Genomic DNA, 25,467 nt, shown 5'->3' with positions numbered 1-25,467 from the left:
TGAGCTTAAGTGACTATGATGATTCTTGATGATAACTAATATAAATGTTACTAATATAATTACTAACACTTTCCAGTATTGTTACTAATATAACTATCAGTGAAGAAGAGAGGGTGTAGGGGAAAGACAATGAAGTTTGTTTTGGATATGAGTTTTAGGTATCTTTTGAGTGAAATAAAAAGTGTTTGGCTTACACCCTCTCCCCTTCCCCCTATATCCTCCAGTGAAAAAACCCAGTTTACTCCCCCAGTTGAGAATGGAATGTGTGAGACTAGTGTGTTGGGCTTCTGGGACTCTGGGAATGTGGGAAGCAGATTGCAGAGGAAAGACCATGCGTATTCACCCAAAGCTTTCAGATCTTGGGAAAGCGGGAGAGAGAGCTTTCCCCTTGACTGTATCTGTTTCCAGTTTGGAAATCCCAGCCTAGCCGGGAAATCCCCGGCCCAGCCTAGGGGCACCCGCCGGAAGAGGGCAGGGGTGGGGCTATAGTTCTCGCGTTTGTGTCCTCTGAAGGTAGGAGGGGCCCTTTCCAAAAAAGGAATAAACCTGGGCCTCTTCCGCTCTGCCCCCCCCCCCCCCCCCCCCCCGCTGCCTCCAGCAGTGCTTTATCTGAGCGACTGTGGATTTCCTGCTCGTTTTTTTCTCCCAGTTGGCTGGAAGTCCCAGAACAGCTTTGGGGTCTTCGACTTCCTTCCCCCGCGCCGGTATTTTCGGTGGCCCCAGAGGGGGAAGGGGAAGGAATCCTCGGGTGTCCCTGTGTCTGCATCCAACCCGAAGGAGGGTAGGAAAGTAGAAGTGGAAAACGGAGAAGTTCGGACCCGAGACCAGCGCGAGAAAACGCAAAAATCCGGGTCACGTAAGTTTGTGCCGGGGTACCAAGCTCGGAACCTGGGTGGCCTGGGAAGGGGAAGTCCCTTTGGAAGTGAATGTGGGAGACGAGGAGGGAGTCTGAATGATCAAGGTTGCTGGCCGGACCCGGGCAAGGCTTTTTTGTTTGGGAGATTCAGGGAAGTCCTGATTGGATCAGGAAGATACGGGAACCCTCGACTATTCGAAAGCCCATGGAGTGTAGCAGGATCGCCCCGACTAGGGCTCTAGTCTGTAAACCATCCCCAGCGAGATCCCTGGGATGGAACAAGCCATGAGCTGCAGGAAGGACAGGAGTAGCTTTCCGGAAGTGCCTAAAGAGAGCCCATTAGGTGCCAAATTAGCCCATTGGGATGATTTACCAAAATGTAGAAATAAAGGTAAGAGGATCCTGATGGAATATTTTTTCCCCTTTTAAACATTATTTTATTTGGACATTTTTAAACATTATTCATTGGAAACAAAGATCATTTTCTTTTCCACCCCACCACCACCACCCACACACACCTCTCCCATAGCCTTCCACTGGGTATCACGTGTCCTTGATCCGAACCCACTTCAATGTTGGTATTTGCATTAGGGTGTTCATTTAGAGTATCTCCTCAATCATGTCCCCTCCACCCCTGCAGTCGAGCAGTTGCTTTTCCTGGGTGTTTCCACTCCCACCGTTTGTCCTCTGCTTGTGGATCCTGTTTTTCTCCTAGATCCCTGCAGATTGTTCAGGGACATTGCATTGACACTAATGGAGAAGTCCATTACCTACGATTGTACCACAGTGTATCAGTCTCTGTGTACAATGTTTTCCTGGTTCTGCTCCTTTCACTCTGCATCACTTCCTGGAGGTTATTCCAGTCTCCATGGAATTCCTCCACTTTATTATTCCTTTTAGCACAATAGTATTCCATCACCAACATATACCACAATTTGTTCAGCCATTCCCCAATTGAAGGGCATCCCCTCATTTTCCAATTTTTGGCCACCACAAAGAGCGCAGCTATGAATATTCTTGTACAAGTCTTTTTCCTTATGATCTCTTTATGATAAACCCAACAGTGCTATGGCTGGATCAAAGGGCAAACAGTCTTTATCGCCCTTTGGGCATAGTTCCAAATTGCCCTCCAGAATGGTTGGATCAATTCACAACTCTACCAGCAATGAATTAGTGTCCCTACTTTGCCACATCCCCTCCAGCATTCATTATTTTCCTTTGCTGTCATGTTAGCCAATCTGCTAGGTGTGAGGTGATACCTCAGAGTTGTTTTGATTTGCATCTCTCTGATTATAAGAGATTTAGAGCACTTTTTCATGTGCTTATTGATAGTTTTGATTTCTTTAACTGAAAACTGCCTATTCATTATCAATTGGAGAATGGGTTGATTTTTTGGTACAATTGATTTAGCTCTTTGTAAATTTGAGTAATTAAACCTTTGTCAGAGGTTTTTATGAAGATTGTTTCCCAATTTGTTGCTTCCCTTCTGATTTTAGTTACATTGGTTTTGTTTGTACAAAAACTTTTTAATTTGATGTAGTCAAAATTATTTATTTTGGGGGCAGCTGGGTAGCTCAGTGGATTGAGAACCAGGCCTAGAGATGGGAGGTCCTAGGTTCAAATCTGGCCTCAGCCACTTCCTAGCTATATGCCTGGGCAAGTCACTTGACCCCCATTACCTAGCCCTTACCACTCTTCTGCCTTGGAGCCAATACATAGTATTGACTCCAAGACGGAAGGTAAAGGTTTAAAAAAAAATTACTCATTTTACATTTTGTGACTCTTTTTATGTCTTGCTTGGTTTTAAAGTCTTTCCCTTCCCAAAGGTCTGACATGTATACTATTCTGTGTTCACCTAATTTACTTAGAGTTTCCTTCTTTATGTTCAATTCATTCACCCATTCTGAATTTATCTTCGTGTAGGGTGTGAGGTGTTGATCCAAACCTAATCTCTCCCACACTGTCTTCCAATTTTCCCAGCAGTTTTTTATCAAATAGTGGATTTTTGTCCCAAAAGCTGGGGTCTTTGGGTTTGTCGTAGATGGTCTTGCTGAGGTCATTTACGCCAAGTCTATTTCACTGATCCTCCTTTCTGTCTCTTAGCCAGTACCAAATTATTTTGATGACCACTGCTTTATAGTATAGTTTGAGATCTGGGACTGCAAGTCCTCCTTCCTTTGCATTTTTTTTCATGATTTCCCTGAATATCCTTGATCTTTTGTTCTTCCAAATGAACTTTGTTATGATTTTTTCTAATTCAGTAAAGAAGTTTTTTGGTAGTTCAATGGGTATGGCACTAAATAAGTAAATTAATTTGGGTAGGATTGTCATTTTTATTATGTTAGCTCATCCCACCCATGAGCAATCAATGTTTTTCCAAGTGTTTAGATCTAGTTTTAAATGTGAGGAGAGTGTTTTGTGGTTGTGTACCTCTTTTTCGTTTGCTCTTTGCTCATTACCTGTACAGAAGCTGTCTATTGTAATTTCTTTCTTCTTTTTCTGTTGTTTCTGTTTCTATTATAATTTCTTTCTTCTTTTTCTGTTATACTCCTTCTTTGCTCCCTGTATTTGTCTGTGCTCTTGCTCCTCTCATTTTTTTTTTGTTTTGGGGCTGTCAGTCTCCCTTCTTGGAGCTTTGTCGGATCTCTTGGTACAGTCTCTAGGGGAGGAATGTTGGCTTCCCTGTCCTCTGGAGGCTTTTGATCGGATTAAGTTCAACTGGGTTGGGTTGTATGTGCTCTGAGGCTGAAGACTCCTGGAAGGCTGGACCTGCCCAGGCTCTCTCCACTTCTCTCCAGCTGCTTCTCTGCTGCCTGCGTTCCACACTCTGAGCCTGGCTCAGAAGTCCACAAGGTACACCAGTGCCTTTGCCCGCCCAGAGGTTCCTGTCCTTGTGGGAGGCCCTGCACTCTAGTGGGGGAGGGGTCCTGGCCATCCTGAGCTCTGAGGACTCTGGGATTAGGTTCAACTGGGTTGGTCTGGATGTGCCCAGAGGCAAAAACCTTCTGTGAGACTGGAGCCAGATGGAAGGACCCAGCCACAGGGCTGCAGGCTCTTTGGTCCTTCTCTGGCTGCTTCCCTGCCGCCTGTGCTTGATGCTCCAAGCCTGGCCCAGGTTGCTCTCAAGGTACACCCTCCAGACCAGCACCTTTGCCCGTCCAGAGGTTCCCGCTGCCACTGGGGGCTCAACACTCTGGGTTGGGGGGGAGGGTTCCTGGGACCTTCCTTCTGCCTTGCCCTTAGATCCGAGTGTTTTCAGATTCCGGCTTTTGGGGGGGGCATACCTTTTCATTTGAGTCCAGAAGGAGGGTTCCCTGCCTCTGTCCTGTTGTTAAGTTTGAATTTCAGTCCCCTAGGAGCATTCAGTTTGTGATCGGTAAGGAAGGGTTTTCAGAGGTCTGAACTTTTGCTGCTTCTAAGCCATCATCTTGACTCTGCCTCCATCCTGATCGAATATTGTTGTTTCATCCGGGTGGGATCTCCCTGGAGGGAAAAAGCAGAATTCTCTGGGCAAAGGTCGGCTCCTAAATCTTCCTGTGAATAGCAAGAGCCCCGAAACAGAGACAAGTGTTATCATGCTGTCCTCTGGTGGCCAGAAGCAGGAACTTATGCTGAAAGAAGGGAAGAAAGGCAAGAGTTTCAGAGCACTGTGGGGCTTGTGAAGGAAGGGATAGTTGGGACCCCCTTGCAGCACTCCTTTCTCCCTACGTGCCCCTTGTACTGTTTCCAGGTCCTCCTTCACCTTCCCCTTACCAGCCTCAAGCATTGGCACCCCCTCCGACTGAGGGGAACTGGGCTCTTGTGTCTATGGTATCCAGATGCCATGGACCCCTCCTCCACAGGGAACTTGAGTTGCTATCATTGGACTATCAGAGAAACTTTCCCCTTGACTGGACTGTAAAAAGGTGCCTACCAAGAGAAGTCCTATTAGGACAAAGAGTTGGATTTGTCGTTACTCCCCCAAGTAGCTCTGAAATCAAAAATTTTTTAAAGGAAATGAAAATTTTACTGGATGACCCAATAGGACTTGCAGATCAATTTAACCAATTCCTTGGCCCTGTCACATATACTTGGTACAAGACAGTGTCCATCCTGGCCCACCTTTTCTCAAGGGAAGATCAGAATGGGGTAAAGAGAGCCACCTTGCCTTGAAAGCCTAGGATGATGAGCATCCCATAGATGAGGGAGAGCCTACAAGGATCAGATATTGCCACTCCAAGACCATAACTGGGATCACGACAATCTAGCCCACTGGAAGAACATGAGAGACCTCAGGAATATTATTCTGGGCATAAGAACAGCCGGGCCCCCAAATCAGAATTTAATTAAGGTCATGAAGGCTAAACAGAAGGAAGATGAGAGTCTCATTGATTTCTCAAACCAGCTAATGGATTTGATGAGTAGACATTCTAGTCTAGATAAGAATGATCCCACAGCAGGGTCTGTCCTCAAGACCTATTTTGTGACCAATTCCTGGCCAAATATCTGGAAAAAATTCGGAAAGTTAGAGGAATGACCAACCAAATCTGTAGGCAAATTGCTACAACAAACCCAACAAGTATATATGAGAGGAGTGGATGATGAAAAGAAGGAGTTGACTAAGGCGATGCTCATCAAATGGTAAGCTAGACATGCCAAGTTAATGGCACAGACCATGCAGGTGGTTGCAAGAGTATTACAAAATAGAGGACAAGGGGGGAAGGAAATGACACCTAGAAAAAAGGGAGGCTGTGGCTGGCTGGAACAGCCTGGGGGACCCTATGAGCCCCCTTTGCTTGTTATAGCCATGGGAAATTTGGAGACATTTAAAGAGAAATTAAAAAAGCAGAGGGTCTATAGACCTATTAGAACAATGTAGGAATGGGGATGCTCTCCAACTGATGGGAGTGTTGTGAAAATTTATTAGCTGAGACACCAAAAAAATCTATAATGAAGTCTCTAAGCCAAAAAGATATAGGTTTAATTGAGAAAGGGCCAGTTTCACAATAAAGCCAGACTCCAGTTAGCAACCAAAGACCCGGCTTGGAGAGCAGCCTCCTTTTAAGACTCAATTTGCAGAAGTAGGGTTAGAAGTACAATGGGAATTGATATACTAACTTGACCATTATGATTCAATTGGCTCATTCCTGCCAGTGCCATTTGGCCCATACCACTTACACAAGTAATTCCTATGCCCAGTGCCATTTCATAAGGATAAGTTGCTTTGACAGACACACTGAATTCAGGTCCTCTACTGGACTCGGGCCAAGAGTGTGCCATTAGAACTACCAATGCAGGTGTGTATTTTTAATTCTGTGTGTCAGAAAAGCACAAACTCATACCAGAGAAGGATGAACAGCATAGTCAGATAGCTTTGAATGAAGTCAAAAGTTGAAATCATGGGGGCAATATAAGAACAGAATAGATATAAGTATTTCAGAATTATTACAGAATAATTTGGAGCAGAGGGTTTCACATTCACATTATTTCTTCCTCTGATCCAAAGAAAAATATATGCATTTTTCTTATGGATCATTTACAATCTACAGGCAGTGCAACAACTTTATCACGAATGGTTACAACTTTGGTGAGTACAAGGACAAAGCCACATCATCAAACTACTACATGTAAATGCAATGACAAAGGAAATTTCCAAGAAATGAAGATTACTGATTTTGCAGTCCAGGAACAATAGTTCACTTTAATTCTTTATGTTGAAAATGCTCTATTCACAGATTCAGGGTGTACCTACTTTCTCTATGTTGTCTCAGAGTGAAAAGATAGAATTCATGCAGAGTAGAGGCAAGTGTGCTTGGAGAAGGCCATTTCAGGATTTCAGTGAGAAAAAAAAAAACTAGTTTGTAGTGGTGCTAGTCTTGCCGGCTGAAGTGAGGGTCCATCCTCACTCCAGAGAAGAACCAAACATCTTATTGACAGAATAGATAAGAAGTCCACCAAGACTAAAGTATCTTGGAAGTACCTAAAAAACACATTTAAAGAAAAATCTATATCATACTCTTAGAAGCACATTTAACATTTAGAAAACTGAGTCGTAATCATCTTAAGAAGGATAAGAGAGGACACATGTGATACCCAGAGGAATCAAGCATTGCCAATGGGGGGGGGGGGGGAGAAAATGATCTTTGTTTCTACTGAATGTTTGAAAATGACCAAATAAAATAATGTTTAAAAATTTAAAAGAAAAAAAAAAGGATAAGAATTCCAAGAATAATTAGGACCCATTTAATAATAAATTTTAATAAGCCATCACTATTGAACCATTGAAGGAATGAAGGAGCAGGAAGAGGCGGCCAAAACTCCACCCTCTAGTTCCATTAAGGGCCTAAACCACAAACACGGAGTGTTCCAGGGCCCTGACAAACATCCTGCTTGAGCAACAATCTGTCACAAGAAAGCTACCAACCTGGAACCCCGAAACATATATATGTTTTGCCCTGACTTGACAGGGGCGGAACTCTTTATGCTGAGCTCCCCTAACACGCTAGTTAATAAAGGCTGTCATTTGCTTGAATTGCATTGTCTCCGAATGCTCCTTTGGGTGGTCTACCACATGGACCCTAACATTTGGGGGCTCATCCAGGATGGTTGAGACCCCCTGAGGACCACCGGGACAGGGAAGCCCTTTCCCCAGACTTGTGCCTTGTGATGACTCTCCTAAGGTGAGCGGTGTGACGAGCGAATGGAGTGAGTCTGTGTATTGGGAGGCTTGGACTCTGGATGGGCATATGACTTAGTGGATGGGAGATCCCGTGCCCCCGGATTATAGGGGCCGTCCTATGCCAAACCCCCAGACATAAGTCTGAGCCTTCACTTGTGTTTGAGTGTGGACCAACTGTGTACCTGAAGTTCCTGTATTCCATGAGGAAGCAGGTCAGGAAAGTCGGGAAGCGGAAGTGATAAGACAGGAGGGGGAGAGTTGTCCCTGACTGGGGAAAAAGTGGAACTTCCAGGGGTTGGAGTCCCCTGGCTCCCGAAGAGAGGGAGAGACCAGAGTTCGAGTCCCTGGCTGACCAGGGTTTGAGTCCCCAATTTTACAGGGTTCAAGTACCTGTTAAGGAAGAAACCCCAATTGCCCGACAGTGGATGCACTGTTGGCATTGGGCGCTAAGAACCTGGCTCTGTTTTGAAAGACCCCGGGAATTGGAGGAAGCCTAGTGAAACCCCCATTCCCCCTCCAGATTTTGTTTGGATCCACACAACAGATCTTTTGTCTGTACCACAAGAGCCTGTGTTGTTCCCTTTCCTCTGGGGTAGACGAATATGAGGTTGAATTGAAATGTGTAGTTACCCTCTTTCAAGAGCTAAATCCAGAGAATTGTAGTACACGGGCTTGTATTTGCCCGCTAAAACAAGTGGCACGAAAAGGATACCTCTGGCTAGAGGAGGATGCTGGAATCACACATGGGCATCTCACCATATGTGAGTGGGAGGTCTAGTTCTAAGTTCTACTGTGACTGACTAGCCTAAGTTTGCTAATCTCAGCTTTTCTCGAGCTAGATCTCTGGTGGTTGTGTTGGGGAACTATATTCAGACAAGTCCTGAATAACTGGGCTGGGACCTATACCTTGGTATAATTGGCAGTCCCATTCACAATGCTATAGCTGATCCAAACCACTCATCTAGGCCAGTCAGAACTAAAGGGAAGCACTCTCCCTTCTCAAGGCTCCTTTGACCAATCAGTATGCACAGATGCAATAGGAGCACCTAGAGAAGTTCCCTGATAAGTTTAAAGCTAGGAGGGTGAGCCACCATAAATAAGAATGTGGGTTGGATAAGTTCCATTTATTATTACCAACAGAGATTATACCTAGGATGCTGTCAAGGGCTTATCCCAGCAATGGGAAAAGAGATTTGTCTTAGACAAGATGCTGGGGAGGGAGCCATGGCCCCTATATTCCCAATATAGGATCATATGGGTCCATGACCAAGGCTCTCCAGAGACTAACTGCCCTGTCAGAAGAATTAACCCCAAACTAAGGGGTATGTGCTGCCTCCTGGGAGAGCTGGTTGCACTCATTTTTTCTTGGGGTCTCGGATAAGGATTATACCCATGATAGTTGGAGCCTTGGGCATTATTTTAATACTCCCCTGTTTGATTCCCTGTGTTCTAGCTCTCATTCAGAAAGCCATAGGGGAAATGTATGTAGTATTGTTAACTTGGAAAAAACACAGAACTATGAAAGTAGTCAGGAAAACCAAGGAAATCAGGAAAGGGATAGGTTGAATGTTTCAGCTGCGTCCAGAGCCCAGCGCCAGACTCTTTTACAGGTTCTACACCGTGGGACTCTGGGACAGTATCCCTGGGAGAAATCACTGCAAGAGAGATGATAGCTCTGGGGAACAAAAGAATTTGGGGAACTTATATATATATATATATATATATGTATATATATATATATATATATATACCTTTTGGAGAACCAAAGGACAGGGAAATATGATTGATTGACATTACCAGGGCTACAAGGAAATGAGAGTGTCCAAACTACACCAAGAGGATGCCAACTGGCTTGGGAGAGAAACCATAGCCAGAGGCTGGGGCAGCAGGGAGTTGTTTACCTACAATGGGTACTAAAGGGCTAGTCCTGGCTGGGCTCTGGTGCTGGTCTTTAGGAACCATCTCTGATACTATGGGGAATTTTCCAAGACTAAAAGGGTGCTTAGCATTTGATTAGGTCTGCCAGCTCCACCTAAGCTAGTATTATCATTTACTTTAGGACAGGGTTCTAAAACTATGGCCCTCAGGCCACATGCGGGCCCCCTGAGGCCATGTATCCAGCCTGGCACTTCAGGAAGGGGCACCTCTTTCATTGGGGGTCAGTGAAAGGAGCACTGTATGTGGCAGCGCCTCAAAGCTTGGCATCTCTCTCTTATAGTACTATTTCTGGTGACATAATCCTTTGTGTGGTGCCTTAGAACAAGGTGCCGGAGCAAAGAATTATGTAGCTGCACAATAGAAGATGTCAGCCTGGTGAGTGGTGACCTGGGGGAGGGGATTCTGCACTGTATATACTGCTGCCTGATTAGGGTTAGGGTTAGGTTTTTATAGTCTGGCCCTCCAATAGTCTGAGGGACAGTGAACTGGCCCCCTGTGTAAAAAGTTTGGGGACCCCCTGCTTTAGGGTCTATTGTTCAGTCTGAGACTAGAAGAATCTGTGACTTCCCTAGAGGCAAACTCTTGGGACAAAAGGGCAAACTTGGGGTTCCTAGATTCTAAACCTTGGGGTCCCCCAGATTTCAAGTTGACAGTATCTTCCAAACTTCCCCTACCCAGACAAATAGTCCTAAGGATGATGATCTTGAGGAGACAAAGTCTTGATGACATGGGCACTGTACCCCAGAAAGGCAGGGAACTATTATCAGGGAAACTCCCATCCTCCTGACTCTTAACCTAGAAACACCCAATGACCCCCCTAGGGTCCAGAGATGTTTATCCTCCTTGATTGTCCTCTAGATTTAAGATGGACAAAAAGATGAATCAGATGACCACCCCACCCCACCAAATGCCTGAGGGACTAATACTCTAGGTCAGGGCCACACCAGGACATAGCATCTAAAAAGTATAAAATCCCCAGAACTGATGTCCTAGTGGGGAACAGCCTTTCCATTCATGCTGTCCTCCCAGGAACTGCTCCCCATCTTGCTGTTCTACCTTGCTATCCTCCTGGCCACTCTCAACATTACTTTCTAAATTAATAAATCACTTTTGTTTTTAAGCTAAATTTTGGAGTCATTGCATGCTTGCAAAAGGCATCCTTCCCGAGCCCCAAAAGGGTATCCCTTCCTGCCCATAACAGGGGGAAAGAAAACAGGAGGATTGAAAGAATGTGCTATTCTCAAGGTAGAAATGTTTACACTCCCCCTGATGAGAATGCAGTGTATGAGATTAGTCTCTTTTAGGATTCCAAGACTTTTTCCTGATTACTTACCTACAAGATTTGAGGACAGGTCTGGAAATGTGGAAAATGATAGAAGATGAAAGATTTGTTATTATTCAGGGACAATTCAAGTCACCAAACCAGCTCAGATGTTTTCTTAATCTCTTGGGAAAGTGTTGGTGGGAGCCTTCCCCTACTTAGAAATCTATGCCTAGATTGTAAATTCTGGCCCCAGGAAAGGGGGGCCAGGCAGAAGGGGGGGTGCTTGCATTAGAAGTCTATATAATTCTTGTATTGCACTTCTGTACTTCTGAAGGTGGGAATGCCTCTTTTCATGAAAAGGAATAAACTTCTGTCTTTGACACTCCCTTTCTGACTCCAGGTTTTGTGTTTCTTCTTACCTCACACACTATGATGCACATCTAGTTTGAGATTCCAAAAGGCCATTAGCAATGTGGAGAGGGGGTGGATACCTACATCTGGGAATCATCTGTATAGAGAGGATAATTGGACAAATGGAAGGTGATGAGATCAGTTAGAAAGCAACAAAGCAGAACAATCTTTCCATGGGCATTGATTGATACTTTTGAAGATCCAACAGAAAAGAATGAAAGGAGGAACAGCTAGGTGACTCAGAGGGAGAGAGCTAGGCCTGGAGTTGAGAGGTTCAGGGTTCAAATGTGATCCAAGATATTTCCTAGATGTGGCAAATCACTGAGCCCCAACTGCCTAGCCTTTATTGCTCTTCTGCTATAGAACCAATACTTGTATCATTTCTAAGACAGAAGGTAAGGGTTTAAAAAAAAGACTTTTTGTATCTGATACCTTGCTAAGCACTGAGAATACAGATACAAGTAGAAACACAGTTCCTGCCCTCAAGAAGTTTGCATTCTAATGGGAGAAAACAACATTGATAGCTGAATTCCAGGGCTAGACTGAGCTTCCCAAGTTTCTGGGATATGATAAAAGTCCAAAGTTCATCTTGGAGAGGAAATGACTATACAAAAGTGGGTGGCAAAAAAAGGGGGGGGGGTTGATGGTAGAGTCAGCCACCTGGGATAGCCTCCAGAGTATAGGAGATGTGGGGTGAATTTGTAGGCAAGTGACTTCCATCCCATGCCGAAAGGGGCCTGGGGTAAAGCGAGGCAAAGAGGGAGACACATACAGAGTGAACTAAATACATTATAAATAAATATCCAACTTTTTAATTTTTTTATTCCTCCCTAACTGATGAAGTAGCCCCTATCTCCCTGCCTCCATAAAGAAGTGTTGAAACTTTTTTTTTTAGTAAGGGACAGCTATGGGGTTCTGCGGATTGAATCTGGCTTCAATCTTCGTAGATGTATGATCCTGGGCAAGTCACTTCACCCCCATTGCCTACCTCTTATCTCTCTTGATTCTAAGATAGGTGAGGGTTAAAAAAAAAAAAAGCAAGCCATAAGTAATTAATAGAGATTACAATCATCTAGCCTCTTTATCTGTTCTACATATGTGGAAAAGCTCGTGTTATTTGGTTATTTTAAATAATTTGTTTTAAAAAATTCAAATCAATCATCAATTATTCCTAGGATTACCAGTCTAGTCCTTGCCCGCTTGCAACCATCTGCTCCCAAATCACTCAGGATCAAGCCCCGCCCCACACCCATGATGGCCTCTCCCACCTGCGTAACCAAGCCTAACTCAGGCCTCCCGACGCGCATCCTCGTTATCACTTCTCGGGCTCTCCCACCAGGAAATGGAAGCCTGGACCCGCCCCTAAAGGTCAGTTTCTTGGAACATCCTGCTCCGCCTACTCTGTGCAGATTCCGCCCCGGCCCTCCTCCTTGCCCCGGGAAACGAGCTGAGCATGCGCTTTCACCGCGGCGCATGCTCAGTGGAGCAGGCCGGGTCAGTGCGAGTGCGGGCGGCGTCTTGGCCTCCCCGAGCCCTGGGCCGCGCGGGGTCGCGCGGGCATGGCGGCCTCCCTGTGGATGGGGGACGTAAGTGAGCACGCACGGGCCCGGCGGAGGGTGCGCGGGTGGAGCCGCGGGAGGGCGGGCGGAGCGCTGGGGGTGGGGGGAAGGTAAGTTAAGAATCAGGATCCCCTCCATCGGCAGAGCCTTCGGCTGAGTGCTTCCCTGGGGGATGGGAAAAACCAGAGTTCGAATCCTGATCCTGACTCTTTCTTTAGTGTCACTTAACTTTTTCCGGCCTCAGCTTCTACCTCTGTCAAACGGGCTCTTGTAGGAGTGGGTATAAAGGGCTTTGGGTAGCTGCTATTCGAATTGTCCCCAGCCCCCACACATTTTAGGATTATTAGGGATGACTTCGGGACCCCGGTGACCGTCAAGAAGGTGGGAATGGCATTCTGACACTTACAATATATCCATCCAGAGAGAGAGCACATTTATTAAATTTTTATTGTATACCAGAGCATTTATTAAGCACCCATTGTATGCCAGGCAGGCACTGCTCCAAGCAATGGCAGGCACTAAGAGAAGAAATGAGGCGGTCCTTATTCTAGGGACTTCCAAAACAAGGGAGAGGATTGAGGGGGGCAGGGTCATTATCCTCAGCAAAACTAAAGAAAAGGACTCTTGGACTTGCTTTGATATTTAAAGCGTTTATAACCCTACCCTTTCCTTGGCTGACATAACCTGTTGACAATTCCACTAGCGGGACGCACCATCTCCATACTCCAGACCTTTGCAACTAGATGATCGACCCCCCAGGCTTGTAATGCTTTCACCCCTCACTCAGTAGGGAGCCTTAACTTCCTTAGCTTTATTCAAGACAGTGTAATTCCACCTTTTGCAAGAGACCATCCTTCCCTGTCTCCGATACCCCTCTGCACTCTGCTGGTACCTTCCTTTTGAGATTACTTTACCTTTCCTTTGTTTACATCATGTGATTTTTACATGTTGACAATATCATCTTCAGTTATTGACATAGCATCTTCCTCACTGGAATGGGAGCTCCTTAGTATTTGCAATATGGACAGGGAATTGAAATTGAAATTGCAAACAAAAGAGACTGAAATGACTATAACCCTTTGACCAGGAGATTCCACTTCAAGTTTTATACCCCCAAAAGTCCATTGATGAAGGAAGAAAGTCCACACACACAGAGCAGATATTTTTAATAGCAATTTTTGGGAGTGTGTGTTAGCAGAGAATTGGAAACATAGTAGATGTTGGTGGATTGAAAAATGGCTAAAGCAAAGTGTGGTTCCCCGGTATGTTTATAATATGGAAATGTAAATCAGTAAGAAATGAGGAATGTGATGAATAAAAGATTTACCATGAGCTGATGTAATCAATCAGGCAATGAAAAAACATTTAGTAAGTGTCAACTATATGCCAGAAACTGTGCTGAATACTGAGCCAGGAAAACTATATATGAAATGACAACAACATAAGTTAAAAAGAGCTGCCACTAAAATTTTTTAGAATATAAAATTACAAAGAACAAACATGCTCCAAAGAATAGATGAGATTTTCTCCCTTTGCAGAGATGGGTGGTTTATAAATATTGGATATATTTTTAGGTTTTTTTGCATATATGGATGAGTTTTATTATTTTTTTCTTTAAAAATATTATTTGGGGGGCAGCTAGGTGACTCAGTGGATTGAGAGCCAGGCCTAGAGACAGGGAAGTCCTGTATTCAAATTTGGATTCAGACTCTTCCTAGATGTCACTTAACCCCCATTGCCTAGCCCTTACTGAGCGTCTGCCTTAGAACCAATACGCAGTATTGATTCTAGGATGGAAAGTAAGAGTTTTATTTTTTTAATTTTTAATAAAAATATTATTTGCTGGATTAGCTACGTGGCTCAATGGATAGAGAGCCAGGCCTGGAGATAAGTCCAGGGTTAAAATGTGACTTCAGATATTTCCTAGCCATGTGACCCTGGGCAAGTCATTTAACCCTAATTGCCTAGCCCTTACCACTCTTCTCTCTTGGGAACCAATACTTAGTAGGACAGAAGATAAGAGGTTTATGATACGTGTGCATACATGTGTGTTGTGTGTGCATTTTTTCCAGGTATTGTTTATTTCAATGTTTCAAATGAGAAATCTTCAGAGAAGCTATATCTGCTCTCCTTGAGCCCATGGTAGTTTTGAGTAAGGCAGGTATGGCCTCTCTCTAGATGCTAGGATATGGGGGGACTTCTGCTGAGTCCATCAACAGTGCTGGTTTTTTTCAGCTGGAGCCCTACATGGATGAAAACTTCATCTCCAGAGCCTTTGCCACCATGGGAGAGACCGTTCTGAGTGTTAAAATCATCCGAAACCGACTCACTGGGTACTCTATTTTCCAAGCTTCTTTTGTTATCCTTAGAATTCTTTGAAGTGGTTTATTGATGCTCTCTTCTCTTCTTCTATCAGTAACTCTTCCCAATCACTCCCCCTCCCCAGTAGAACTCTCCTTTGTAACAAATAAATAGGGAGAAAAGAAACAAATCATCATGGCTGTGGCTGAAAGTGTCTCCTCTCACCTCTGCAGTCTACCATGTCTCCTTAAACCTCCTCCATCATTTCTTACAGCACAATCATGCTCCATCACAACCATATACCACAACATATTTGGCCATTCTTCAATTGATGGGCATCCCTTCAATTTTTCATTCTTTACAACCACAAAAAGAGCAGCTAAAATATTTTTGTTTATCTGGGTCCTTTTTCTTTGATCTCTTTGGGATATAATCATGGTCTTGCCAGGTCAGTTAGTATGCACAGTTTAATAGCTAATTTGGGGCTATTTCCAAATTGCTCTCCAGGATAGTTCATAGCTCCACCAAAAGTATACAAATATACTTGTTTTCCCATGTAGCTCATCTAGCACTTGTTGTTTTTCCATTTGTGTCAGCTTTGCCAGTCTGATGGGTATTGGATTTTTTTTTTGGATTGGATTTGGAGCATTTTTTCATATGGCTTTTGGTAGCCTGGATTTTTCCTTTGAAAATTTGTCTTTTCATTCCTGTGACTAGCTATCAATTGCAGAATGGCTATTTTTCTTACAAATTTGACTCAGTTTCACATATATCTTCAAAATGAGACCCTTAATCAGAGAAACTTTCCTTTTTTAATTTTTTCATTTAATTTAATTTAGTTTTTTTATTTAGAATATTGTTCCATAGTTACATGACTCATGATCTTTCCCACCCCTCTTCCCTCCCGCCTCCTGGAACAGACAAGCAATTCCACTGGGTTATATATGTATCATTGTTCAAAACCTCAATTATATCCCCATTAAACCACATGATCAATCATGTATTTTTCTTCTGTGTTTCTACTCCCACAGTTCTTTCAGAGAAACTATAAATTTTCCCCCAATTTCCTGTTTCTAATATTAGCTACATTTGTTTTGCTTGTGCAGTGATTTTAATTGTATCAAATCAAAATTGTCCATTTTACTTCCTATGAACCTCTCTATCTCTTGGTTTACTACTGACCTTTTCCTTTCATGGATCTGACAGGTAATTTCCTTGCTCTTTTAATTTGTTTGTGATGTTACCATGTATGTCTAATCTATGTATCTATTTGGAACCTTTCTTGGTATATGGTGTGGGATGTTAGTCTAGACCTAATTTCTACCACACTACTTTACAATTTTTCCAATAGTGATTGTCACATGGAAAGTTCCTTCCTCAATGGCTGGTAACTTTGATTCAGTTATTATTAGGGAGATCTTATCAGATAGAAGGCCTCATTTTAGGAAGGTACATTGATCAGCTGGTGTTAGGCTAGAAAGGATGGCTATGATGAGTAGGAACTGGGGACAGTGCCTTATGAGACTATGGGGGGATATTGATAACGGTCTTCACACATTTGAAGGCTAGTGATAGAAAAGAGGGATGAGCCTTGTTCTGCTTGGCCCCAGAGGACAGAACAAAGAATAATTGTGGGAGGTCACAGAGAGACAGATTTCAGCTCAACATGACACAACATCCTAATACACAGAGCAATCCCAATAGGGAATAGACTGGCTTGGGAAATAGTGAATTCCTCCTCACTTGGCAGAGGCTAGATGGTTGACCTCCTGACCAGGTTTGTTGTGGGGTGGAGTAGTAACTGGGTACTAGATAGGTGAGATGAGCTTCCTTGGGAACTAGAGAGTTCTCCATCATTTGGAGTATTTGAGCAAAGGTCAGATGGCCACCTACTGAGGATATTGTAGGGGGATTCCTGTTCAGGAAATGTCTGTGATCCTATAATTGTGTTTTGCCATCCTGTTCCCTGCACTACCCCCAACAATCCCTAGGTGAGAGACGGTGTGGTAGAATGAAGGGAGACCTGGAATGCCTGGGCTCAAATCCCACTCTCCATATTCTCTGACTTTTGAGCAAATCTCTTCATGTCTCTTTGCTCTATGCAGTTCCCTAAAAGGTATTGACCTGTATTTGGTAGATGGAGTTTCCTCATCTAAAATAATTATAATCACAGGTCTAATTCCTATCCCTTTCCTGTCTACAGATCACTCTAGCCACATGTCAGGAAGACCTGAGGCAAGTCCCACTTTGGAAACCACCTTGACTATGTGACTCTGGGCAAGTCACTTCCCCTCCCAGTGCACCCAGGCCACCCTCAGACACTCTAAAGCAGTTGACCAGTTAAAGATCACCTTAGGTAGAAGCAGTTCCCTCTAACCTCCCAAATTCTGTAAGAGCAGAGGTCCAGTGGGTAAAAGTGGACACTCCAATAGACCAGGCAGTTTTCTTCCACAGAATATAGATTGAGAACAAAAGGACCTTGGAGATCACCCCAGCAGGTCTCATTTTATAGGTGAAGAAACTGAAACCCAGAGGCTTCAGGTCCCTCAGTCACAAGCTGGGATTTGACCCCAAATCTTCTGACCACCTCAATCCAGCCACTTTCCTGGGCCCTGGCACTCCTCCCCTCCAATTAGGGCCTCCTTCCCAAGGTCATTAGGGCAGGAGATGGGCTTCTTGCCCTAATCCTGTTCTCACCTTCCTCTCTCTCCAGGATCCCTGCCGGCTACTGCTTTGTGGAATTTGCCGATCTGGCCACAGCTGAGAAGTGTTTGCATAAAATAAATGGAAAACCCCTCCCTGGAGCCACACCAGTAAGGACCATGAGTTTGTCACGGGAGCCTGAGTGAGACTCTAGGTCACAGGGTAGCTGTGACCCATGACCCATGGTGGCGGCTTCTAGAGTGCCTGGAGCGTGAGGGCCCTTTTCCCCCATGCAGGCATGACTGCTCGCTCCACCAGTGAGTAGATAAGTTGGAAAGAGCTGCCTGTGCATCAGAGAGGTTAACTGACTGGTCTGTGGCCACACAGTAAGTGTTGGAGGAGGGATCTGAACCCAAGACCCTGCAGTCCACAACTTCTGTCCACTCTAGCATCCTCCATCCCACCTTCAGTTTGCAACTGTTAACCTTGAATAATGATAGCAATGAGAACTCATCTTGTTGTAGGAAGTTATGAAAGGGCTTTCCCTCTATGACTTCATTTGTTCCTCGCAGCAACCCTGTAGGGTAGGGAGTGCAAGTGTTATTATTCCCATTTTACAGATGATGAAACTGAGGCTCAGAGAGGTTTACTGACTTGCCTAAGGTCACCTAGCTTGTAAGTGGTGGAGCTGGAACTTGAACCCAGGTCTCCTGACTCCCCAGTCCAGGGTTCTTTCCACTGCACCACCCCACGCTGTACCAAGTTGGCACACCAGTGAGTACATCCATGGTTATTTCATGCCTCTTCTGAATGTTGTTTGACCCTAGAGTGACCCTAGAGTGACCCTCCCCTATTGTTTCAGGCCAAACGTTTTAAACTGAACTACGCCACTTATGGGAAACAACCAGATAACAGGTGAGTCCTGGGGGCCAGTGCTGCTCCCTGTTCTTACAGCCAAGGGGCATCAGAGCCAGCTGCTGGGACCCTGCCTGTGGCAGCAGGACCCCAGAGCCTTGTGTGGCGGCTGAGCCGCACCGTCCAGCTGGACCATGCCCGTCCCTGCCTTGCTTTCTCTGCCGTGAGCTTCTTTGTCTAGCTTGAGGTTACCATCGCCATCTTCTCTTTCTCGTGTCACACACACACACACACACACACACACACACACACACACACACAGTATGCCTAGTTGTGTCTTGGCGGGGAGGGGCTGAGGGAGGGGATGATTCTGCCTCTAAACTGAAGAGGAGGCCAAAGCTCTTGGACTCGGGACTCCCTCGTTCTTCCTCCTTAGAACCCTGCAAAGTTCTCCATAACACTTTTACACGGAGCCTCCTCTGCTGTCTCTGCCGGATGGAAGCAGGTGGCTGCTGTAACTGGGTTTCCTAGCAATGGGGGGGGGGGGGGGGGTGTCCTCGGTGACCGGGCTAGTTCTCAGAAGATGGCCCGGGGCAGAGTGCACAGGAGTGAGGGAGGCAGGGCTCTTCTCGGCACTTCTCTGGCCGCCGTCTCAGTCGTGTTCTCTCTCCCTCAGCCCCGAGTACTCGCTCTTCGTAAGGGACCTCAGCCCGGATGTGGACGATGGCATGCTCTATGAATTCTTTGTCAAAGTCTATCCCTCGTGTCGAGGAGGCAAGGTGGTGCTGGACCAGGCAGGAATCTCTAAGTAAGGCCCCCCCCCCCATCTTCCTTCAAAACAGCTGTTAGAATTTTGAGGAAAGCTGACTAACAGGATGATGTCCACACGTGCCGGGGGCATGCAGTGTGGGCTGACTAGTCTGAGGAAGAGAGAAGTATGATTCCGAGGACCCAAGGGGGATACAAGGCTCCAGAGGGCCTCTGGAGAGAGAACCTCCTGCTTGCTGGGCTGAACTTAATAATCAGAACACAGAAGGTCAGGGCTGGAGAGGCCTTTGAGGTTTAATCTAAGCCCTTCATTGTAGAGGAGGAAAAGGGAAAGTGACTGCCTTCCTCAGGGTCCCATCTAGTCACTAGGACTAGAATCCTGGTTTCTTGGCTCCCAGGTCTGGGCTGTTGGTTTTTGTGCTGACGCCCTGTTTCCTTGATCTCCCAAAGCCAGGCCTGGCAGACCATGAGCCAATCCCAGAGAGTGCTCAGGTGGCCCACGTGTAGAATTTTACATCAGTGTTATCACTTCTTTTCTTAGGAGCTAAAAGTTCCATACCAACTTCCTCCTTTATTTTCACTGTTAGCATTATTAGGGAGAGACAAAAATGTCTCTGCTTCTACACATGGGGAAAATTCAGGTGCTGTCCGTTCAGGGTTCCACACCTTCCTCAAGCGGCTGAGAAGGTTCAAAATCCAGGGCCTTTGGACCAAGGTGTGGAGCACCCATTGGATATGGACATACAAGGGCAAGAAGCACCTGAACAAATCCTATCTTCCCTCTAAATATCTGTTTCTTTGTCTTCAAAATGAAACTCTTTAGCCTATTAAATTTCCTTCCCCATCCATCACCCTGTGATGCAAAATCACCTTTTCCTGAACCTGTCCTCTACTGAGTCTGGGCCTCAGTTTCCCCCTTCTGTTATCTGAAGGTGACTCTGGACCCTGGTTCTGTTAGAGGGATTATTCCTAAGTAAATTCAAAAGCTTATGTGAGTAGAAAGTGCTGGAGAGAGAGGATTGGTCTGTTCACATAGCTCATGTTGGGCTGTGGAAATTTTGGGCCTGTGAAACTCCCTTCCCTTTGAGCATCTTCCCTTTCCTGACTGGTCACCTCCACAGTGGGGTTTCCAGGGCCCTGGCTTTGCAGGCAAGAAGACAAGAAGGGATTCACCCCAAGGCATCAGGGCTTATGTTTGAATTCTTAGAAAAAATCTTGAAAATCCAGACCGTCACCCTTCTAGCCATTCTTGCCACACACCCTTGGGGTCCTCTGTTTTTGACGACATTCCATGTTCTGAAGGGGCCAACTGGGAGTGTTCTTATAGCCTATGGCCACAGAGGCCTACCAGGCTTTAATGTCCAGCTACTCAGGACTATCATGCAGACACAGACCTAGTGTGTGTTTGTGACCCCAGTTTCCCCAAGGAAATTTTCATTTGGGGGCACAGCAGTTTATTCCATTGTGTTAGAGATTCCCGAAGGCTCAGGCTCAGGCGTTCGTTAATTCGGCGGCCAGAGGAAACATTTCTAGAAGAGTATCTAGCCTCCTTCGTTCTTCATTCATTCTTTCAGTGAGAATCCGAGCACCTCATCCTGTGGTAGACCTTATGGGAATACAGAGAAGTATAGTATTGAAATGGCAAATGTCATAGGCTACCGTGAGTGGGCCAGGCCACTCATTAGTACTTTGCCGGCAGAGAGAGGCAGAGAGCTCTCTGGGTTTGTCTGGTCCCAGAAGCCAGGAAGGCTCCGTGGGGGAGGTAGGCTTTGACCTTGGTTGAGATTGGGGAGAATTTGGATAGGTGTGTAGGCAGAGGTCATTCCAGGAGAGGGCGACATGAATGGAGGGAGGTCTGTATATGGCAGACTGGCTGCTGGAGGCCAGGGTAGAAAGTGTAAACGAGATTCTAAGTTCTCCCAGGTGCCAGCTTAGGAATACTTTGGTCTTGGCACTCCTGCCCACTTCCCTGGGCATAGCCGAATGTGGCCACCTGTGAGTGAGCTGATGCTTCTTTCTCCAGGGGTTATGGCTTCGTGAAGTTCACTGACGAGCTGGAACAGAAGCGGGCCCTGACCGAGTGCCAAGGGGCAGTGGGACTGGGCTCCAAGCCAGTGCGCCTGAGTGTGGCCATTCCCAAGGCGTAAGTCCTGGACCCGGGTGGGAGTGGGATGGGAGGATCCATAATTTTCCCATTCCCAGATTCATCATCGCTCTGGGGATCTATCAGTGTGGGAAGACCCATAGATAGAGAGCTGGAAGGGCCTTCAGGAGTCATTGAGAACAACCCACTCCTTTGAAAGAGAGGAAAGGGGCCCAGGGAGAGGAAGTAACTTCCCCAGCAGTAAGAGGCAGAGCTGAGATTTGAACTCGGGCCCTGCTTCCACTACAGCACACACCTTACTGACACTCGGAGCGTTTCCCCTTCCCACCTCACTGCTCCTAGAGGAGTGCTTTCTTCTGCTCACTCTAGAATACTAGCTCAAAACCCCACTTCGATGTGGTGGTGAGGGCGTGGACCTGAGATTCTCAGAGAGGGCTCCTTGGTTGGCCTAGCATTCCCTCGAGGGACTGTCCTTCTCTCCTGGATCTTGGACTCCTACATCTCTCCCCAGCTTCAGGAGGTTGGGCTGCGGGGGGGAGGGGGGCTGCCTTCCTTCCTGGGCATGTTTCTGCCTCGGGTTCTAAGGCAGAATGGTTAGGGCTTGGCATGGGGGTTAAGCAATGTGGCCAGGATCACAAGCTAGGAAGGGTTTGAGACCAAATCTGAACCCAGATCCTCCTGACTCCGGGTCTGGCATTCTATCTACTGAGCCACCTAGCTGCCCCCATTTGTTTCTGTCTTGACTGGGCAGCAGTCTTCCAGGCTGGCAAGGAAAGAGCAGTTGGCAGGCACCAAGTCCTGGAGCTAAAAGAGCAGCCTGAGGCAGCTGAAGGGAGAGGATGAGCAAAGTCACCCTGGATCCATCCCTTGCCCGCTCTGTGATCTTGGGCCAGTCTTCTCACCTCGCAAGGTTTCGGGTCCTTCATCTGCAGAGTGAAAGGGTTGGCCTGGATGACCTCGGACAGCCCTCCCGGTTCCCAGTCTAGGGTCCTCGGAAAGGCCAGGCTGGGTCGGCAGGCGCTTGTCAGCTTTCCTTTGTCCTTTGCTCTGCCCCAAGGAACAGAGTGAAACCCATGGAATACAGCCAGATGTACAGCTACAGCCTCAACCAGTATTATCAGCAGTACCAGAACTACTACGCGCAGTGGGGCTACGACCAGAACACGGGCAGCTACAGCTACAGCTATCCCCAGTATGGCTACACCCAGAGCACCATGCAGGTACCACCGCTGCCCTGGCCAGCAGCCAGCCCAGGGGAGCGGGATGATGGCACAGCGCTGGGCAGGGGCAGAGAGCGTCTGGGCTTCCCCTCGGTGGAGCGCCTGGGAGGGCTGCACGGAGAAGCACAGGGTCACGGGGTGGGGGCAGGGGGGGCTAGGCTATTTTTAAGGAAAGACCATTTAGGACAAGAGTAAGGGGAGGCAAAAAGTTCACCACATAGGCCTTCCAGGCGATGCCCTCGGGAGTAAGTGGTTCTTATTATTTCCTTTTCATTTGCTACTTGAGTTTGTTCAAAAGTTTCTATAATAGAATTGGAGTTGACTTTCAAAAGAAATGGGGTAGGGATGGGGTCCGAAGGTCAAAGGGCCCTGCCCGGGGTAGAGTAGCCCTCTGCTTGTGGACTTCCTGGGGTGCTGACATGCCTCTCCCCTCTCCCTTGGCAGACATATGAAGAAGTTGGTGATGATGCATTGGAAGGTAAGGTGCTTCTTTCCCTTTCTGAGATGCTTGTCCTTCCCTGCCTGAGACCCCGGGGGTGGGGGGGGAGCTGCCTCCGCTTCTGCCTCAATTCCATCAGCCGACTTTGCTGTTCTCTGAAGCCAAGTAAAAACTCTAGCCGAGAGTCAGAATTTGAACCCAGGTTTCCTGGCTCGCTGGTTCTCATCCCTAGACTCTGTTATCCCTTCAGTGCTGCTTAGCCATTTCAGTAGTGTCTGATTCTTTTGTGACCCCGTTCAGGGTTTTCTCAGCAAAGCTACTGGAGTGATTTGCCATTTCCTTTTCCAGCTTTCCACAGATGGGGAAATTGAGGCAAACATGGTTAAGGAACTTGCCCAGGGCCACATAGCTATTGTGTCCAGGGCTAGATTTGAACTCGAGTTTTCCCATTTTTAGGGCCCAGTGCTCTATCCACTGGGCCACCAAGCTGCCTCACACCTTCAGAAGGTGTTGGGCTAAGAGAATGGAGGAGCTGGAACAAGGGAACCGTTCCTGAGAGCTGAGAGCATGTTCTGAGGGCTCATTCTGGCACAGCTCCTGGGGCCCAACCAGGCCAAACTCCAGGCTCCACCTGCCTGCCTGCTCTGAATATGTGCCCAACTGCTCTAGCAGAAACATGAAACACAGCCAGAGACCACCAGAAGGCTACAAGGGCCCGCAGCGCAGGCCACGTTCCCCAGGGAGGCCCCCACCTCTACCCACAGGAGGGGTGCAGTGCCAGATGGGACATTACAGTGACTCGGTGTTGAGCTTAACATTATTGTAGTCACAAGCGGGCATCGTTGTGCAGGTTCTGCTTTCTTTATGCTGCATCAGGTCATACAGGTCTGGCAATGACTTGCTTTCAGAGAACTTTTTAAAAAATTTGATGAATGGGGCAGCTGGGTGGCACAGTGGATAGAGTCTGGAGTCTAGAGGTCCTGGGTTCAAATCTGGATTCAGACACTTCCTAGCTGTGGCTCTGGGCAAGTCATTTAATCCCCATTGCCCAGCCCTTACCATTTTTTCATGAATTTTTTTTGGTAGAAGAGCAATAAAGGCTAGGCAGTGGGGTTTAAGTGACTTACCCAGGGTCATTCAGCTCTCAACCCACTATGTTCAACCCAGCTGCCCTCATTTATTTTTCTAAACTAAATCTTATTTTTCAATTATCAAACATTTTTCCTCTCCCTCTCCTTACTCTAACAACAACAACAAAAATAGAAAAACAAAACCCTGGTGATAAGCAAAACCAATTCCCAAATTGGCCCCGTCCCAGGAGACAAACAATGGCATCTTCTGAATGGCCTTCTCCAGGCATGGTGCAGTTCTTAAGGCTTTCAGAATTGTTAGGAACCCATTTCCACCAGGACATCCTGAAGAGTAAGCACAGCATCTTAAGCGTCTCAGGAGATAGAAAAGGGTATCACCAGAAGTTGATTCTCAGTCCCAGGGTACATGGCAAAATTCCTACTTCCCATTGGAAAGCCAGCCTGGCTGTGGCTCTACGCAGGGCCTGTTCATCCTAGGGACCCTTCCAGCTAGGAGAGAACTTGCTTCCTCATTGTCTGGCTCCCCTGCCACCTAGAAAAACATTAAGAATCAGTTTATTGTCTCCACTGTTTACATAAAGGGGCCTATTGAGCTTGACAGCTCCGTTCCAGGAAGCCCCCAGGGCTTTAAGGATAATGCTCACTTGGAGAGCAGTGACTAGAGTTGGCACTGCCATCCCCTGCATTGTTCAGTCTTTGGAGATTGTGTTTGAAGGGACTTTTGTTCAGTTCTTTCAGTAGTGTCCACTCTTTGCAACACCATTTGGGGCTTTCTTGGGGATGTTGGAGTGCTTTTCCTTCTCAGCTCATTTTACCAAAGGGGAAATTGAGGCAAACAGGGTTAAGGAACTTGCCCAGAGCCACTCAGCTAGTCTCTTAAGGCCAAACTTGAACTCTAGGCAGCCTCTATCTACTGTGCCACCTACTCTAAATACCACTACCAGTGCCAAAATATTCTTCCTGCCTACACAGCTGTAAAGGTGTGGTTTCCTCCCTTGGGGGTGCTCAGTATGCTGGTGGCCCTTTTTTCCCTTTCCTTTCTCCCTGTTCAGACCCTACGCCCCAGTTGGATGTGAATGAAGCCAACAAGGAGTTCATGGAACAGAGTGAGGAGCTATATGATGCCTTGATGAATTGTCACTGGCAGCCCTTGGACACTGTCTCCTCAGAGATCCCCCCTGTCATGTAACTTGGCTGGGCACACAGCACCTCTGCATGGACTATGGGACATTGGGAACTTTTAACATTTTTGAAATGTAATTTATAAAATTTTAATAATTAAAAATTAAAATATTTGCTCAAATATCCTCCATGTGAGAGTTGGAACTCAAGGCCCGCATTTTGGAATACCTGACAGTGT

General features: G+C 46.3%; 1 protein-coding gene across 4 annotated transcripts; it reads left to right on the top strand.

Annotated features, from left to right (window-relative positions):
• The first annotated feature begins 613 nt into the window (after window positions 1-613).
• Window positions 614-25,410, top strand: TRNAU1AP (tRNA selenocysteine 1 associated protein 1). 4 transcript variants are annotated; one of them, XM_056795424.1, is made up of 10 exons: window positions 614-856; window positions 12,303-12,495; window positions 14,922-15,019; window positions 17,701-17,800; window positions 18,493-18,545; window positions 19,162-19,293; window positions 21,277-21,396; window positions 22,421-22,577; window positions 23,022-23,055; window positions 25,160-25,410. In XM_056795424.1, the coding sequence occupies exons 2-10, from the start codon at window positions 12,379-12,381 to the stop codon at window positions 25,294-25,296; spliced, it is 948 nt and encodes a 315-aa protein (XP_056651402.1). In that variant the 5' UTR covers window positions 614-856; window positions 12,303-12,378; the 3' UTR covers window positions 25,297-25,410. The 4 variants fall into 4 exon arrangements, with proteins under 4 accessions (XP_056651402.1, XP_056651401.1, XP_056651403.1 ...); XM_056795423.1 differs by having other exon boundaries at window positions 619-856; window positions 22,415-22,577; XM_056795425.1 differs by lacking the exons at window positions 614-856; window positions 12,303-12,495 and adding an exon at window positions 12,560-12,713.
• Window positions 25,411-25,467: the final 57 nt, after the last annotated feature.

The sequence above is a fragment of the Monodelphis domestica genome, chromosome 4, assembly GCF_027887165.1.
Source record: "Monodelphis domestica isolate mMonDom1 chromosome 4, mMonDom1.pri, whole genome shotgun sequence".
NCBI lineage: Eukaryota > Metazoa > Chordata > Mammalia > Didelphimorphia > Didelphidae > Monodelphis > Monodelphis domestica.
The sequence above is the reverse complement of the archived record's forward strand: the minus strand, read 5'-3'. Positions and strand labels throughout refer to the sequence as shown.